General features: G+C 39.6%; 1 protein-coding gene across 4 annotated transcripts in view; it reads left to right on the top strand.

Moving 5' to 3' along the window:
• The window catches only part of DENND1B (DENN domain containing 1B), a 454,561-nt gene extending 438,016 nt beyond the window's left edge, over positions 1-16,545 (top strand). For all 4 annotated transcript variants that reach the window (XM_033917142.1, XM_033917140.1, XM_033917139.1 and 1 more), the window contains 2 exons: positions 5,740-5,956; positions 14,671-16,545. In XM_033917142.1, the coding sequence (XP_033773033.1) occupies positions 5,740-5,956; positions 14,671-15,231 (778 nt within the window). In that variant the 3' untranslated portion in view covers positions 15,232-16,545. The remainder of the gene's footprint in view (positions 1-5,739; positions 5,957-14,670) is intronic.
• The last annotated feature ends 478 nt before the right edge of the window (positions 16,546-17,023 follow it).

The following is a 17,023-nucleotide window of genomic DNA, read 5'->3' as shown; positions in this document are numbered from 1 at the left end:
GAGAGGCAGTGGAAGCCCCAAAGCAGCCTCCTGCAACTCAGCTGTTCAGGGCAGGAAAACGTTGTTTTGTGGGGGGTTTTAATGGGCACACGCACAATATTTGCACCATTAAAAAAAAAGAAAATAGGTCCCCTGCCGATGACAGCCCTTCCTGACATCCCCACGATGAACTGGCACCAAGAACTGACACCCCCACCCCTGCGAAAATTGGCAGTAGGGATGCCCACTCTCTCCAGCCATGCTGCATGAGAAAAAATTGACAACAGGGTTGCCCACTCCATCCTGCCAACTGAGGCCCTCCCTGAGCCAGGTGCCCCCTCAACCATCCCCTACCCTCTCCCCTCCCCCCTTCACCCCCCAAAAAAGGCAGGAGGGATGCCCCTACAAAATGACACCCCCCCCCTCCTCCAGTATCTTTGAAGAGAGCAGAAGGGAGGCAGCTCTGAGGCAAGCCTTCCCCTCCTTGGTTCATCATGTGATGCTTGGGGAGGAGCCTAAGACTCTGAGTTGCTCAGATGCCTAGAGCCCCTCCTAAGGGGCAGGGACCTAGGTGTCTGAGCCAATCAGGGCCTTAGGCTCCTCTCTCTGTATCCCAGGCTTTTTTCTAAACTGGTAGCCCTCTGATGTATGAATGATTAGTTAATGAGTCCATGGTTCTGTACTGTAAGTCACCTTGAACCTTTGTAGGCATAGCGTGATTTATAAATCCCAGATTACATTAGTATGTAAATTGTAATCCGCTTAGGTTGTTAAGCAAAATATAAATTTTTAAAATAAATTTCTGAATACAGAGATGATGATGACTAGAGGAAATATCCTTTCTTTCTTTCTCCTTCTGCCAATTGTGATCACTGGGTGGAAAGGGTGAGCTTTAAAAGCAATTCTGGTAGGAGAGCTATATTGAAAGGGGAAAAGAGAGCAAATAAGCACGAAGTGGAGATCCTGAAGGGATTGAGATAGATAACTGGTGAAGCTGGGTTTCTACAGGAAGGGAGCCCTGGGGCTGGCAAGTGCTCCCTCCAAGGATTGGGTGAGAATGCAGTTATATTAAGTGGGGAGTTGGGAATGGTATGAGTGGGGTCTCAGCATTTGGGTGACAAAGAAGATAAGTGACTTGGGATTATGTATAGGGAAATGTTAAATAGAATGGGGCATTGAGTGCAGTTCAAGTTTAGCTACATTTGTTATAAAGTTTTGTTTGGTTTTACACCTATTTATCTTGTAGATTTCTTCACATTTGCTAATATTAAATACACTAGACGTTCACATATATTATTCACTTTTCCATCTGTCAAAGGGTGTAAATTCAAAAGATACCATCTATCCTATCAAGCAGCATCTTGGGATAAAGATTTAAATCTTTTAATCGTGACTTCTAGTACCTATCAATTGTTCAGGAGACATTTGAAAACATATCTGTTTACTAGATATTTAGGTAATTAAAATACTTCACTTAACTATAATTTTTTACTTTTGTAAACTGTATAGAACTTCACGGTACTGCAGTATAGAAGTACATTTTTATGTTATGTTTTATGATGGTGTAAAACTGTGAAGGATAGGGAAGTGCTGCTAGAGAAGGGCTGAAAAACAGGAAATAGACAGGCCAGTGAAGGAATTAGAAAAGGTAGAAATAAAGAGGAGCTGGGGAAGAGGTAAAAGTGGATGTGGTAATCTAATTAGAAGGTAAGAGACAGAATAAAGGTCTATTGGCCAATGAGGGACCAAATAACAAGGAAAGAGATTAAGTTTATGAAGGAATAAGAGGCAAAAGAAGCTTGATAACTGTAGGGTGAGTGTAAAGGGTTATAAATGGAGTCCTAGAGTTTAAGTAAGACAAAGGAGGAAAAGAAGGCTGCGAATAAAGTTAAACAGAGGAAGCAATTGATTAAGTAGGAGGAAGAAAAGCTAGTAGGTAGATAAAGAGAAAAAAGGGAGATTGAAGAGTAGAAAAGGGGAAAGGAGGTGAAAAATTAGCTAGGAGACGGGTATAGAAAGAAGAAGCGGTTAAAAAAATGAAAGTGAAAAATCAATGTAAGAAACAAATGTAGGAAGAAAAAAAATGTTAAATGGGAAGGAAAGTTTGGAAACAGTTTTAAGAGGATACACAAAGATGAATGAAAGACAATACAATACAGTAGACTATATGTAATAGATTATACTGTATAGTTATATCAGTTCAATGCAATTTACAATAAAAAAGAGATCAGGCATCTCCTGGGAGTGCATTTAGTTTTAATGTCAGCTAAATTTAAAATGGTAAAATAAAAAATTTTCATGAAATCATTTAAACAGTAGGATTTTAGATGTTTTCTAAAGTTTAGCTAATCTGGATTCATTCTGAGATTTAGGAGCAGAAAATTTCATATCTTTGCAGTCTGATATAAAAGCAGAGAAAAATAGATCTGTTCAAATGTTATGTTCCTAACCAATGGAAAGTGTATAATCCCTCCCCCCCTTTTCAAAACTGTAGCGCGTTTTTTAGCTCCAGCCACTGAGGTAACAGCTCTGTCGCTCATAAAATTCCTATGAGCGTGGTGCTGTTACCACCGCACTCTACAGCAGGCACTCTACAGTTTTGTAAAAAGGGGGGAGGTAAGTGATTTATATTGTAGATTGTCGCAGAAGATGATGGATAAACTTAAGGTAATAGGTAAGCTGGTGCCATACCATGAATAATTTAAAAAACAAAAACAAAATTCAGAGAGCAGGTTTTAAACAGCCATTACTAAGCTAATTTAATACAATTTTATTTTCAGTTTTATAATGATTGGAAAAAATGTCAGCTTTGGAAATACCTTTTTTGGGCAAATTCGTATATTTCTTTATGGAGTAAACTAAGAGCTCCTTTTATCAAGCTGCGGTAGGCGGTTAACGTGCGGAATTCCGCGCGTTCAACTGCCTGCCGCGCTAGTCGCTAATGCCTCCATTGATGAGGCGTTAGTTTTTTGGTGTGCCACGGGGGTTAGCGCGTCAGACATTTCATCACGCGCTAACCCCCGTGGCACACCAAAAAACTGACGCGCTAACCCCCGTAGCGCACCTTGATAAAAGGAGCTCTAACTAGCTTGATAATACAACACACTAGTTTAGTGGGGGGAGGGGTTGGGGTGCTTTAGATAGTTTTGCTAAGTTTGACACGGCATCAGAAATTTCTGTTTTTGTTGAAATGTTGTTACCTGTTTGTATTGTATTTGGGATGGAGGACATGTACCAGAATGTTTTTAATTAAGACTGAATAATTCAAAGTTGCTTAGTGGCACAACCACCTTTAATACACAGCCAAGTAGAAACAAGACCTCTGGTACAAGTTAGGATTAATTTTTCTGAGGCCCTTCCCTCCCCCCCCAAAAAAAAAAAATTTGGTATTATTCCAAAACTCATAGCACAGGTAACTAACACAGTTATTAGAGTTAAATAAGATGGGCCAGTAGCACAACAGGTAAACATTAGCATCTGTTTTCTTTCTCTTTCCCTCCCCCACCCCAAATCTCCCCATCCCTCAAACTCCTTCACCTTCAAACTTCATCTCTCACTCCATCTCATTCCTTTGACAGCTTGGATATGCATATATCCTCTTTTGCTATTCATATCTATTTCTTTCCTATTCCTACTTCACCAGCTCCATCAAGTAATCTTGCCACTAAGTGATGAGTGTCTCTTCAGTCCAATAGTACAAAACCTCCTTTTTTGCTAATAGAAAAGCCAATAGTATAAACTTGTGCTCTTCGTTCTTTAGGCCCTCCACCTCCAGACCTTTATGATCACCCCAAATTATGAGCTTCTGTGTCTATTGTCAGGGGGAGATGGCAACCTTGTACACCTCCTCCAGCATTTGTTGCCAGTAAGTCAATAGCTTAGGACAAGCGATCATCTTATGTACAAACGCATTATATTTCACACTATTTTCATTTGCCCTCATACCATATCATGTCCCGTGCCCCTAATTGGTGAGTCACATAAGCCTTATACTGAGACTCTTGCATTCCTAACTTTTTATACATCTTGGACACTAGTAAAATATATTTTCATATTATTCTCTATTATAACTTATCCTTCATCAGTAGTCAAGACCAGTCATAGGGGACGTCTCACCTCCCTGCCCGCTTTATACCAAATTGATATTTTATTTAGACTGTAGTTTGTTCAGTCTAGAAAAGGTACCCCTTCTATGTTTCAAACTAGTGCTTCTCTTAGACATACTTTAATGTCTGATTTGTAAATACAGGTAAAAGTGAGAGATAGGCCTCTAATGTTGCTAAGCCTTGAGGTAACACCAAAATTGCCCACTCCCTCCTGCTGCTGGGGTCCTGCCAAGAACCCCCAAACTCCCCTGAGAACCTCTGAATGCCGCCCCCCTCCCCTACACACACACACACCTTTAAATTGAAGATCAACAGGAAGGATGCCCACTCTCACTTTGACTATGCTCTACTGTAGTATGTAGTCATGTTGGTAATCATGGTTATCTCCAGCTACCCGTTGTATCTTCTCAGATGCCCAATCATGGTTTTTGTCACTTAAAACTTTTTTAAGGACTGAGTTGGTATCTTTCAAGCTCAAGTGTCCTTTCAGCTTTAAAGCTCAAGCTTAAAGGTTGCCACCTGAGTCATTGATAAAATTGTAGGTGGCAAAACTTGTGATTGGGTCTCTGTGAAGATTGAAGGGGTATCTAGAGATAACTACATTCTAGCGCAGTAGTCTCAAACTCGCGGCCCGGGGACCACATGCGGCCCGCCAGGTACTATTTTGAGGCCCTCGGTATGTTTATCATAATCACAAAAGTAAAATAAAACAGTTTATTGATCATATGTCTCTCTAGATATAAATTATAATATTATTATTAAGACTTAGCCAAAAGGAAAGATTTATAAACTATAAGAGGTTTACCTCATGCATAATTGTCATTTCTTTAATAAGACATTAACTATTTTTTTTTTCTGAGGCCCTCCAAGTACCTACAAATCCAAAATGTGGCCCTGCAAAGGGTTTGAGTTTGAGACCACTGTTCTAGCGCATAGTCAAAGTGACTTCTCTACTGGTTTTGCTTCTAAACATTTCCTCCCCCCACCCCATTATTTTATTTTATTTTTTTTACTAAACAGCAGTAGAGGTTTCTACTGTGGCCCGGAGCACTAAATGCTATGACACTCATAGAATTCCTATGAGCGTCGGAGCAGCTTTGGATCATTTAGAGCTCTGGACTGCGGTAGAAACCTCTACCACAGCTTAGTAAAAGAGAGCCTTAGTATGGTCCACTAAACAACCCAATGAACCCTATATATTCATTTTTAAGTGTCTTTTAATAGAGACACTGTTTGAGTGATCTTATATTATGAGGGCTTTTCACCCATTCAAATATTATTTGCTTATGGATTATTAGGGTTATAGCATTAGTAGAATTACTGGTCTATAGTACTATTGGTAGTCTTTATCTGCTGTCATTACCATGTATGCTGTGTATGCTGATTTGACTGATGATTACATTTTTTTCCTTGAAATATTTTTATTGTAAAGATTTACAGTTTTCATTACCTTTAATATCACTTGGGTTACAGCTCTCTCAGTGAAATGGTGTGGTGGCCGTGTTGGTCCACTCTTCAAGGTAATGTAGAAATAAAACTAAAACATAAAGGAAAAAAATAATATCTTTTTTATTGGACTAAGAATGTAGTTTATGATTAGCTCTTGAAGGTAACCCCTTCTTCTCATTTAGTAAAATGTATTTTCTACATTTAGGTTATCTTCTGAAGATAGTGAAGAAGCTTGTGGTTATTTATATGACAGTGATGAATCAGGTGAAATAGGATTGACTCCTCAATACACTGATGATATGGACCTGCTTGGAGAGATCCTGGATACTTTAAGCATACACAGTACAGATCAAGGGAAATTATCAGCAGCAAAAAGCCTGGATTTTTTTAGATCAATGGAAGACATTGATTATAAGGCTAAGGTTAGTGTTTTGTTTTTATGAATATTGAGCTAATGTCCTTTGTAATGAAAGGGTGTTTGGAAGTCCGCTTTAGCAAGGTTATGTAGTAAATTTAATGTATTGCTTTGCCAAAAAGAACTATGGAGATTTATATTTGCAAAACATTTAACATTTACCTGTAAATGTAATATGGGAATTAACAACTAAAGAGTAGCAAATCACTTGTACAAAATGGTATCCACCCCAAAATAATGTAAATTCAAAATTGAAATTATAGATCTACTTTAGTAATTTGCAACCTATCATTAAGATTATCTATGATATCAGCCACTTTTAAAAAAGCATTAGCTGCTTTCCTCCATCTAATCTTGGCTCCCAGATGACCAGTATAATGCCAACCCCTTTCTAATCAGTGTAAATTCATGCATTGATTTCTCAGTTCAGAAGTATACTATTTCCTCTGCGTATAAGAATGAGCTGCGTGCAATAGGTGTGTCATTCTGGAAGGATGGATATTCTCCTCATGCTCATGAGTCATGCAGAAAAAATCCATTCCAGCTTTTCAACCCATCTTCCTTCACAGGAGAGCTCTGCTGTTCCCTTCAGTTTTTCCTTATGTATGCGAGCCAGAAGGAGTCTTTCTGATCTGTTCTTTATATTTCTTTTTAGTCTTTTTTACATTTCTTGGCAGTATTTGGTGCTCAGAACTCCCTATTTGGGGGGTCAAGCTCTACCTGCGTGGAGGAGAAACAGACTGAGGTCTTCAGCTGATAGGCCAATCCCTCTGTGCTACCTGTTAGCCAGTCTGCAGAAACCTTTGTGAGCTCAGGGACCGGTCCCCTAGAAGCCTTGCTCATCTTCTAGGTTACAGGAATCTTGAACACAGGCTGTCAGGTATCCATAGGGAACTTAGCAAGACCTCCCAGGAAAGAGACTTGGGAGCTCTGATCGACAAGTCAATGAAGCCATCCGTGCATTGTGCGGCCGCAGCAAAACTAGCAAGGATGGTATCATCAGGCTGCATTACTCCTAATTCATGCCAGGTTTGTGCTAGATGAGTGCCTGAAGAATGCCCTTGTGTCATATGCCATGCAGCACTTGAAGGGGGCAGGAGCATCTGGTTTAGCCTCACCTTTGCTCTCCAGAACTGAAGAACTATCGGGGGGCATGCCTGTTGGTAGTAAAGTCCTTCCAGAGCCCCGGAATGGTGGTCTACCTAAGAGTAGGAGTGTGGAGGCCACGGTGCCAAAGAGATGCAAGTAGAAAGACACTGGAACTGGGAGAATGGACGCTGTCTGCCATAACCTTCTAAGCAATTGTTCATCACTGGGATCGCCCAATGTTCAATTTGATGACAACAGCAAGAAATAAGAAATGGACCGCTTCTTCAGTCAAAGATCTGAGCCTGGAAGTGTAGATCTGGACACTCTGGTACGACTGTAGCCAAAGAATGAGCTCTTGTACATGTTTCCTCCACAGCCCATGATAGGGCAAATATTCTACATGATTGCAAACCATCTAGGAAAAGTCATTCTCATGATACCAGATTGTCCACGCATACCATGGTGTGCAGATCTAGTGCATCTTCAGAGGGGTGCAAGCCTCAGACTGTGAGTGCAGCTGGATCTTCTTTCTCAGGGGCCAATGGTCATAGAAGATCCAAATCGCTTTGCTGTTATGGCATGGCTCTTGAGCATGTGGCGTTAGCACACAAAAGATACAGGTAGTGATTGCTACTCTTCTCAGAGCCAAAAAGCCTACAATGGTCTCTGCTTATGCTAAGGCATGAGAAACATTTCAGCAGTGGTGCATTAAAGAGAAGGCAGAGCCATTCTCTGCTCAATTTCGGTGGTGTTAGCTTTCTTCCAAGCTGACCTTGATAAGGGTCTTTCAGTGGTGTCCCTCAGAGTCGAAGTGGTGGGAGTCCCTCAGAGCTCAAGAGCATAAAGCTTCCTTGGCATCTCATCTGGACATAACCAGATTCCTCAAGACTCCCGGTAAAACACCTGTTTCCATCATGGAACCTTAAATTGGTTTTGCAAGGCCTCAGTCAGGCTCCATACGAGCTGCTTAAGGAAGCATCCTTGATGGATCTTTTATCAAGACAGTTTTTCTCATGACCATTACCTCAGCGAAAAAAGTCTTGAACTACAGGTACTTTCATACAGAGATCAATTCCTCAAGATCATAGAGGCCTGAGTTTCTATGCGCACAGTTCTTCCTTTTTGCCAAAGGTTGTATCAGCTTTCCATGTCAATCAAGAAGTAAGATTGCCGGCGTTCCAGTCCACAGGATTCAAGAAAAAGGACCAGATTCTGAAAAAGGATGTGAGGAGAGTCCTTCTATGATATCTTAAGGCTACTAGTGAGTTCCAACTGTCTGACCATCTTTTTGTGCTTACTAGTCAGGTTTGATGCAGCACACCAGAGTCCAAGGCCATGATTTCCAGATGGATCAGCAGAGCCATTTAATCAGCATGGAAAACAGTCACCAGTCTCCATGAAGGTGCATTGACTAGAAGCATGGTTTCTTCATGGGCGGAAGCTCAGGTAGTTTCTCCCAAGAAGATTTGTAGGACAGTGACCTACATTTTCCAAGTTATACAGATGTAGCGGCAAGGGAGGAATCCGCCTTTGGGTCCTCAGTGTTACAATCTGATATAGATGTTCTACCCTAAATTTCTGTAACTGCTTTGGAATGTCCCGTCTATCCAGAATGACACACTTATTGCACTAGAAAAAGAGATTAGGTTCTTACCTCACTAATATCTTTTCTAGTAGATTACTAATATTTTTTATAGTAGATAAGTGTGTCATTTTGGAGCCCTACCCTATCAGTTATCTCCTGTACCAGCCTACTATCTCAAGCAGAAAGTTTGAGTCCAAACTGAAATTTTGGACGTCAATCAAACCTTAAGGGTATGAAGAATAATCTATTGCTATAACAGATTGGGGGAATATTTGAGCTCCATAAATGTTTCTGATTGATTTGATTATTTTGATGTTTAGATTGTTGAATTGCAAAGTTCAACGTGTTTGTTATATTTTCAGAGCAGAACAGAGTTGTAGTTCGGGGAGTTTCCCCGTACCACTCCTTCACATGTGTTTCAATATATGGCTATCATCTGCTTTGGTACAGACTGAAGGGGGCAGCAGAGCCCTCTGGTGAAGGAGGAGGTATTGAAAAGCTGGAGGAGGTATTGAAAAGCTGGAATAGATTCATTCTTTATGGCTCGCGAGCATGGGGAGAACACCTGTCCATCCAGAAAGACACACCTATCTACTAGAAAAAATATTAGCAAGGTGAGAACCTAATCTCTTTTTATACTTCTAGTCAATCTACATGTGTAACTATCATCATTTACATGTGCAGATGCTTCTAGAATGACCTCCTGAGCAGTGGAGTAACTATGGGTGGACCCAGGCCCACTCTGTGATGGCACCACACTGCCCTATCCTCCTCTCAACTCTGCAGCCTCCTAGCATCTATTCTCCTATCTCTGAACTCTTACTCTTCCTGGTGTACCTTATATGCATTGCTAGCAGTTCATTTTTGCTGCTGGCACCACCCCCCAGGCTCTTCCATCTGCTGCAAACCACCAGAAAAGGAACATGAAGTGACATCAGCAAGGGAAGGACGCAGCAGAGGGAATCCTGGAGGACCAGCACTGGTAGCAAAAATGAATCACTGCTGGAGCCAGGGACACCTGTAAGGTACACCAGGGAGAGATGGGGTTCAGAGATAGGAGGGCAGATGCTGGGAGGCCATGTTGAGAGGAGGAGAAATACTAGATGCAGGGTAGGTTTAAAAACCTGAAAATTTTTTTTTCATATCTCTAGGGGGAGTGGGGTGGAAAAACCCATTCACGTTAACTGTGGGCCCATTCAGTATACTGGGTCTGGCCACGCCACTGCTCCTGAGGAAATTAAATCATGGGATAGGAGGCAATGTACATTTATGGACTGGAAACTGGTTAAAACACCCCAGAAAATAAGGCTAAATATTCTCAATCGAAGAAGATAAATAGTAAAATTTCCAAGGGACATGTGCTTTCAAATACATTTATAAATTATCTAGGTATGGGAAGTATAAGTGAGCTAATCAAATTTGCAACTGACACAAAATTATTCAAAGTAGTTAAATCACAAGAGTTTTGTGAGAAGTTAAATCAGAAATTTGTAAAACTGGGAGACTGGGCATCCAAAGGGCAGGTAAAATTAAATCTGGACAAATGCAGACAGATGCAGATAAGAAAGAATTAACCCAAACTATAGCTATACAATGCTAGGTTCCATATTAGAAGTCACCAGCCAGCAAAAGTTCTAGGCATTATCATGGACAATAAGCTAAAATCCTCTGCTCTATAAAATGATGAGTGGAGTAGACTGGGTAAACATGAATGGATTGTTTGTTCTTTCAAAAAGACTAGGTTACACAAAATTAGGCATGCAAGTGGGTGAGTCACCTTGCACCAAGGCGAGCTACTCTCCCAGAGCTTCAGTGTGAAGTTTGTTTATGTTTATATATATATATATATATATATATATGTTTCTTTCCGTTTGTTATACTGCCTTCACACCTCACAACAGAGCAGTGTAGAGTCTAAAAATAGAAGGAAAGGAATGGTTTTGTGGTTGTCCAGGTCTTGTCATGTCTGAGTATTTTGGAATTGACATTTCAGCCATTGGGCTGTAGCTAAAACGATGGCTGAAATGTAAGCTCCACTTACTCAGATGCAGCAAGACCAAGACAACTGCACCATCATGATGCCAGCAGAAGAAGCCTAAGAAAACATGATATGAACTTCATCAATCAGTGTAGGTAGCCAACTGATTCAAAATCCAGGACAATGGTTGCTAGTGGTCTGAAAATAATATTGAATAGTAAAGGAGTGAGCACAGAACCATATGAGAATACTGTAAGTCAGAGAACATAAGAATAACCATACTGGATCAAACCAATGGTCCATATAGCCCAATATCCTTCCTCCAACATTGGCCAATCCAGGTCACAAGTACCTGGCAGGAACCCAAATAGTATCAACATTCCATGCTGCTGATCCTAGAACAAGCAGTGATTTCCCCCATGTTTAGCTTAATAGCAGACTGAGGACTTTTCCTCCAGGAACTTGTCCAAACCTTTATTAAACCCAGATAGGGTAACTGCTGTTACCACATCCCCTGACAACAAGTTCCTGAGCTTAACTATTCTTTTGAGTGAAAAAATATTTTCTCCTGTTTTAAAAGTATTTCCATGTAACTTTGTTGAATGTCCCCTAGTTTTTGTACTTTTTTTGAAAGAGGAAAAAATTTATTTATTTTTACCTGTTCTACACCACTCAGGATTTTGTAGACCTCAATCATATCCCCCTCAGTGTTTGTTTTACAAAAAGAAGAGCCCTAACCTCTTTACCCGTTCCTTATAAGAGAGGATTTCCATCCCCTTTATCATTCTGGTCACTCTTTTTTGAATCTTTTGTAATTCCCCTATATATATTTTTTTTAATATGGCAACCAGTTCTGAACATAGTACTCAAGGTGAGGTCGCACCATGAAGTGATACAGAGGCATTATAATATTCATGGTCTTATTTACCATCTTTTTCCTAATAATTCCTAGTGTCTTGTTTGCTTTTTTGGCCACTGCTACTCACTGGGCAGAAGATTTTAATATATGGTCTGTGATGGCACCTAGATCTTTTTCTTGGGTGCTGACTCCTAAGATGAACTCTAGCACAAGGTAATTATGACTCTGACCATTTTTCTCGATGGGCATCAATTTGCATTTGTCCACATTACTTTTTGTCTGCCATTTGGATTGTCCAGTCTTCCAATTTCCTAAGGTCCTCCTACAATTTGTCACCTATAGCAGAGAATGGTAGCCCACTTCCTCTCTCCCAGTATACACAGTTCTGGTGAATTATTGTAAGAATTATTGGAATCAGACCTATAATTATGTTCCTTCATTTAGAAGGAAGGGGATCAAGGGAACAGGTCATAAGCAAGAGATCAGAAGAGTCTTAGTTAAGGAAAAACCTGTTTCCAAATTAAAAGAAGACCAGAGTGTAGTAGAAGCGACTGTTGAATCTGTGGATGCTAAACCTGTAACTCATTGATGAAAATCCTGAATGTTAGAGCATTAAAACTGTGCAAGTCTAGAGTAGATGGTAAAGTGTAAGTGATCTTAGCAACCACTGAGAAGAACATTTTAAAGCATTTGGCAACAGTTTTAACAAGGTTGATTTTATAAGATCTTTTATTTAGAGCCACCTTAGACCAATCGAAACCAAATTAGGCCAGATAGACCTGCAGAATAGAATGGAATTTGTTTTTCTGGCAAAGCTTTTTCATTCTCCTTACTTAAAATCTGAGCAGTTATAAACCCTCCTGAAACCACAGTCGGCTGGTGGGTACCAAAGAATCCACAGGGGCAATAGAGTCAAGACTCCACAGCAGTGCATAGGTTAGAGTCCCATAAATCAGTCTGATTTGCAAGAGAAAAAGATTTTGCCCTCTAGAAATAGGGTACCTATGATAGGTAAAATAGTAAGATTAATGTGGCCAAGGCATCTACCAGGTTGAGATATTGAACCAATGAAGTAACGTGCACAAGGAAGAGTAAGTTGAAAAGAAACTAGGAAATGATCAAACAGGGAAAAGATATGAAGTCACAAACATACCAGGACAGATCTTTCCCTTTTAGAATGAGGTTCAGGATATGATTGCCTGAATGAGAAAAGAGACATGTTGTTGAAGCTCAAAGTCAAATATGAGGGCCTCTGTGCATCATCCATATCAAATTAAAGTCACTCACAATCAAATCAAAGGTCTCTGAGATAAAAAGGCATAGGGTTTGCTAGGGCATTTGACCCAATCCAGGGAGGCTATACACAAGTAGGAGATATCCTAAGGTGCTTTTTGTTTGACTGGACAAAAAACACTATTTCTAAATCAGTTAGTACAGTGGAATGTACTGTAAATCAAGGGACAGAGAAGCAAACCCCAGTATAACAGTAAAAGCTCAGTCAATGGAAGAGAAATAGCATGAATAATGGCATCTTCCCCTGCATTTCTAAATTCCCTGAAACAGAGAGTGCTGAGAAAGCAGGGGAGAAGGCAGCATTCTTAAAATAGGTTATTCACCTGCCCAAAACTATGTTTCAGTCAGGCATACTAATTCAAATCCTTAATCAGATCAGAGATGGCCAGTGTCTTGCAATAAAGAGAGTGGTTCAACTACTGAACTGCCTTTTTGCTCCTCAGCATATCATGCCTTTGGCCTTATAGTTACTGGATTTCTCCACATGTTCTCTAAGCTAAGTATTTTTACCATATTTAGCATGTTTTTATGTTTCTATGCCTTAATTTAATGTTTTCCTATTATTTCATTGAAGTGATTTATGGAAACTGGTAATATGGGTTTTTATTGAGCCCCATATATTTTTATGTAAGTAATGAAGATTTTATGACCTGTGATGGTGAATTTTTTTAGGGTCTACGTCTCCCCCCTCTCTATATTTATCACTGAGGTCTTTTCTTCATTGACACTGAGCAGATGGCATTTTCCTCTGTATTTTTTTACATAGTTTGGGCAGTCTAATGATTTGGATTATTTTTCCCTCTGTTGCCCAGTATAAGCTTTTTTCCCCCCTTTGAAAATTCTAATATCCATCCTAAGCTCTGATGCCATCCAATTGATATTTTGAAGGTGCAGTCTTGAATTACAAGCAATATTCCAAGTGAAGCCTTACCAGAAACTTTTGCCTTCTGGCCATTCCTTTACCTATGAACCCAAACATCCTTTTCAGATTTTTCTGTTGCCTTAGCTATCTGTTTGCCCATCTTAAGATCATCATGCATGATCAACCCCCAGATCTTGCTATGATAAGCTCAGCACTTATACTACTTCTTGGGTTTCTGAAGTTTATGGTTTATTGATGCTTGGTATACCACATTTTTCAACATATGGATCAATGTGGTTTACATTTCTCATCATATAAGCCTGTCTTTCTGGCATTAAATGTTAATGGCCAAACCCTAGATGATTTCTCAAGCTTTGTTTAGAACACTTATGTTTTTACCATTTTCCAGTAAATCTATCCTATTGCAGTTTATGGTATCGTGCAGAAAGCTAACCTTTTCCCAGTAGCCCCTCAACAATTATCACTCATGAAACTTAAAAAAAAATGGCAAAGACCAAATCTTCAGTACACCACTGGTAATATCCTTTTTCTCAGAGTAAACTCCATTTACCACTGAGTCACTTTAGGGCTCTTAGCAAACGTATTCAGTTTATTTATAAATCCCCCATGCAGAACAATGTGAAAGGCCTTCCTGAAATGCTAGTATTGAACATTTAGTACTGGCCCCTGATCAAATATTCTTGTCACCCAGTCAGACATTAATCATGTCATGTGACAAGACCTACCTCTATTTAGCACAGCAATCTATGCACCCAAGTTTAACTGGATAACTTTACCTGGACAGTACCGAATATCACCATGTCTTGGTAAAAGTTATCCAAACCTCAGCAAATCTTTTCTCCCCTTCCAGTTTGAACTAGTTAAATTTTATGTGAACAACTATTCTGTAGGCTTCAATTTTAAAAACCTAAGGAATTTACCTAGAAAAATGTATGTTTTATTTTGCTTACTTCATTTGTAACCCGCCTATTAACTTTTTAATATTGGCCCCAAAGTGCTCTTTATGAATGAACTTACATAATCTTTTTTTCTAGAATAAATCTAGTGCTCCGAGTGAGAACAACTTGGCTTTTCTCTTTGGAGAATCTAATGATCAAATGGAATGGCAAATTGGGCAGGATGATAGTGCCTTACACAGGAAGTATCTGCCATCTTCGAAGAAACATAACTCTTTTGTTGGCTTTACTGAACCTGTCAGTACACTAGAAGAAAAAATTAGCCATGAACAGCTCCGTGAAGATAACATGGGCCTTCCAAAAATTGTGAAATCAACTTCTTCAGCAGAATCCACACTGCAGCCAGATTCAATGGAATCTTCCCAGCAGGATTCAGTTGACTTCCAGGCAAGGAAAGAACCAAATCAAACACTAAAGCATACCTTAGACGATCAGATTCCAGCAAGTCCTGGACGACAGTCATCATCAGTTCTCATTCCCTGGGAAAGAAAAGAAAGCATATATCATAGATCACCTGAGGAAGGAGAGCTTCTTAACGAAGTGGTAGCTTTATGTCATTTCACCTCAGCATTTCATCATAGTATAAACATTTCAGAGGATCATGCCACTGAAAGTAGTAGTAGTAGTAGTGGAAAATGACACATGAGGAGACTGGTTTATTAGAAAACTGTTCCCTTAAAATGCCTATTGGAGACTATGCAGGACTATATGTGATATGTAGCAACTGAAACTTCTCACAGGTAAACCAACATTTAAAAGACATGATGTATAGTTAACTTCTTATATTGGCTGCTTTTATGTTCAAAACACCAAATAGAACATGTTAAAGCACTCTTTAAAGTAGCTACTGACTAGATTAAGTGTGTGTAGAATATGTATAGATAATATGTGTGTTGCTCTGATGTAATTTCCTTTGGATGGACAGAGGAAAGTTTATCACCACTAGTGATATTCATATAAATGCCCCATTAATCTCAGTGATGTACATATTGAACAACTGCAATGAGGCTATGCAGAGAGAGTTACGATACCCTCCGTTTGTCGCAAACCAGTTGCCTTAAACTTCAGGAAGTAGGAGGTATAACACACATGATCCAGTCATTCAATAGGAACGTCTTATGTTATATAGAGTGAATTAAGCATGTTCAATAGAGCAATGAAGCTTGAACAACCTGTACTGTATTGCATTCAAAGGGGAGAAAGAACAGTCTTATGTGAAAGTTTTATAGCTGGTGATAATTAACAGGGACTGTAGCAAGCCTACATATTCTAAATGCTGAAAAGGCAGCATTCCCTTTAATAGAGGAAGATGGCATTCTAAATTCTGAGATGCATTAACATCTGTTTACAACTATGACACTTTAAACAACTATTATCCGGTATCCTGCTGTTGGTTTTATTTTCATTTAAGATTGTTAGGAAAGATTTATCATGTGATAGAATAATTGTAATGCTAACTTATATTTAAAAGTATTTAAAATTTGGTCGTGAAAATAGATCACAACTTTGTGGAAGATATCTGCTGTTAAGGCGGTCATTAAATATAAAAAAATAAACATATAGGATACAGCTAAACAGCAATTGCATGATGCTAACCCCTGCATAGTAATTCAGCATTTCATTTTTGTTAAAAGTGAATAGGGGTTGGGGGTTTCTTTCAAAGGACAGTATAATAAAGAAAATGCTTGCTAAATAATTGAGCTCACTTCACAAATAGATGAGCATAAGTGTGTCTAGCTCTGCAAACACAAATTTTCAGCTGCAATGTATGTATAGAATATCTACCAATAAGTGCATGTAATAAGCATCTTGAAACAATTTTTATCCACACCATATGTACCCTATTGCAGATTTTGGTATCATTTGTAAAGGCAGCCAGCTCTTTTGCAATTTCATTTACTAAAATTGTTACAAATAATTGAAACATAGAAACATAGAAAGATGACGGCAGAAAAGGGCTACAGCCCACCAAGTCTGCCCACTATTTTGTCCCACCCCATCAAGTCTGAGTGCTAATGACCCAATTCCTTAGCTCGACCTCCTTAGGGATCCCACGTGGATGTCCCATTTATTTTTAAAGTCGAGTACACTGGTGGCCTTGACCACTTGCACCGGAAGTTTGTTCCAGTGATCTACCACCCGTTCTGTAAAGAAATACTTCCTGGTGTCACCATTAAATTTCCCTCCTCTGAGTTTGAACGGGTGCCCCCTTGTGGCCGAGGGTCCCCTGGGGAAGAATATATCGCTTTCCGTCTCGACACGACCTGTGATGTATTTAAACGTCTCAATCATGTCTCCCCTTTCTCTACACTCCTCAAGAGTATAGAGATGCAGTTTGTCCAGTCTTTCCTCGTATGGGAGACTCCTGAGTCCGGAGACCATTCTAGTGGCCATTCGTTGGACTGACTCAGCTCGAAGCACGTCTTTTTGG

The sequence above is a fragment of the Geotrypetes seraphini genome, chromosome 12 (genome assembly GCF_902459505.1).
Source record: "Geotrypetes seraphini chromosome 12, aGeoSer1.1, whole genome shotgun sequence".
NCBI lineage: Eukaryota > Metazoa > Chordata > Amphibia > Gymnophiona > Dermophiidae > Geotrypetes > Geotrypetes seraphini.
The sequence above is the reverse complement of the archived record's forward strand: the minus strand, read 5'-3'. Positions and strand labels throughout refer to the sequence as shown.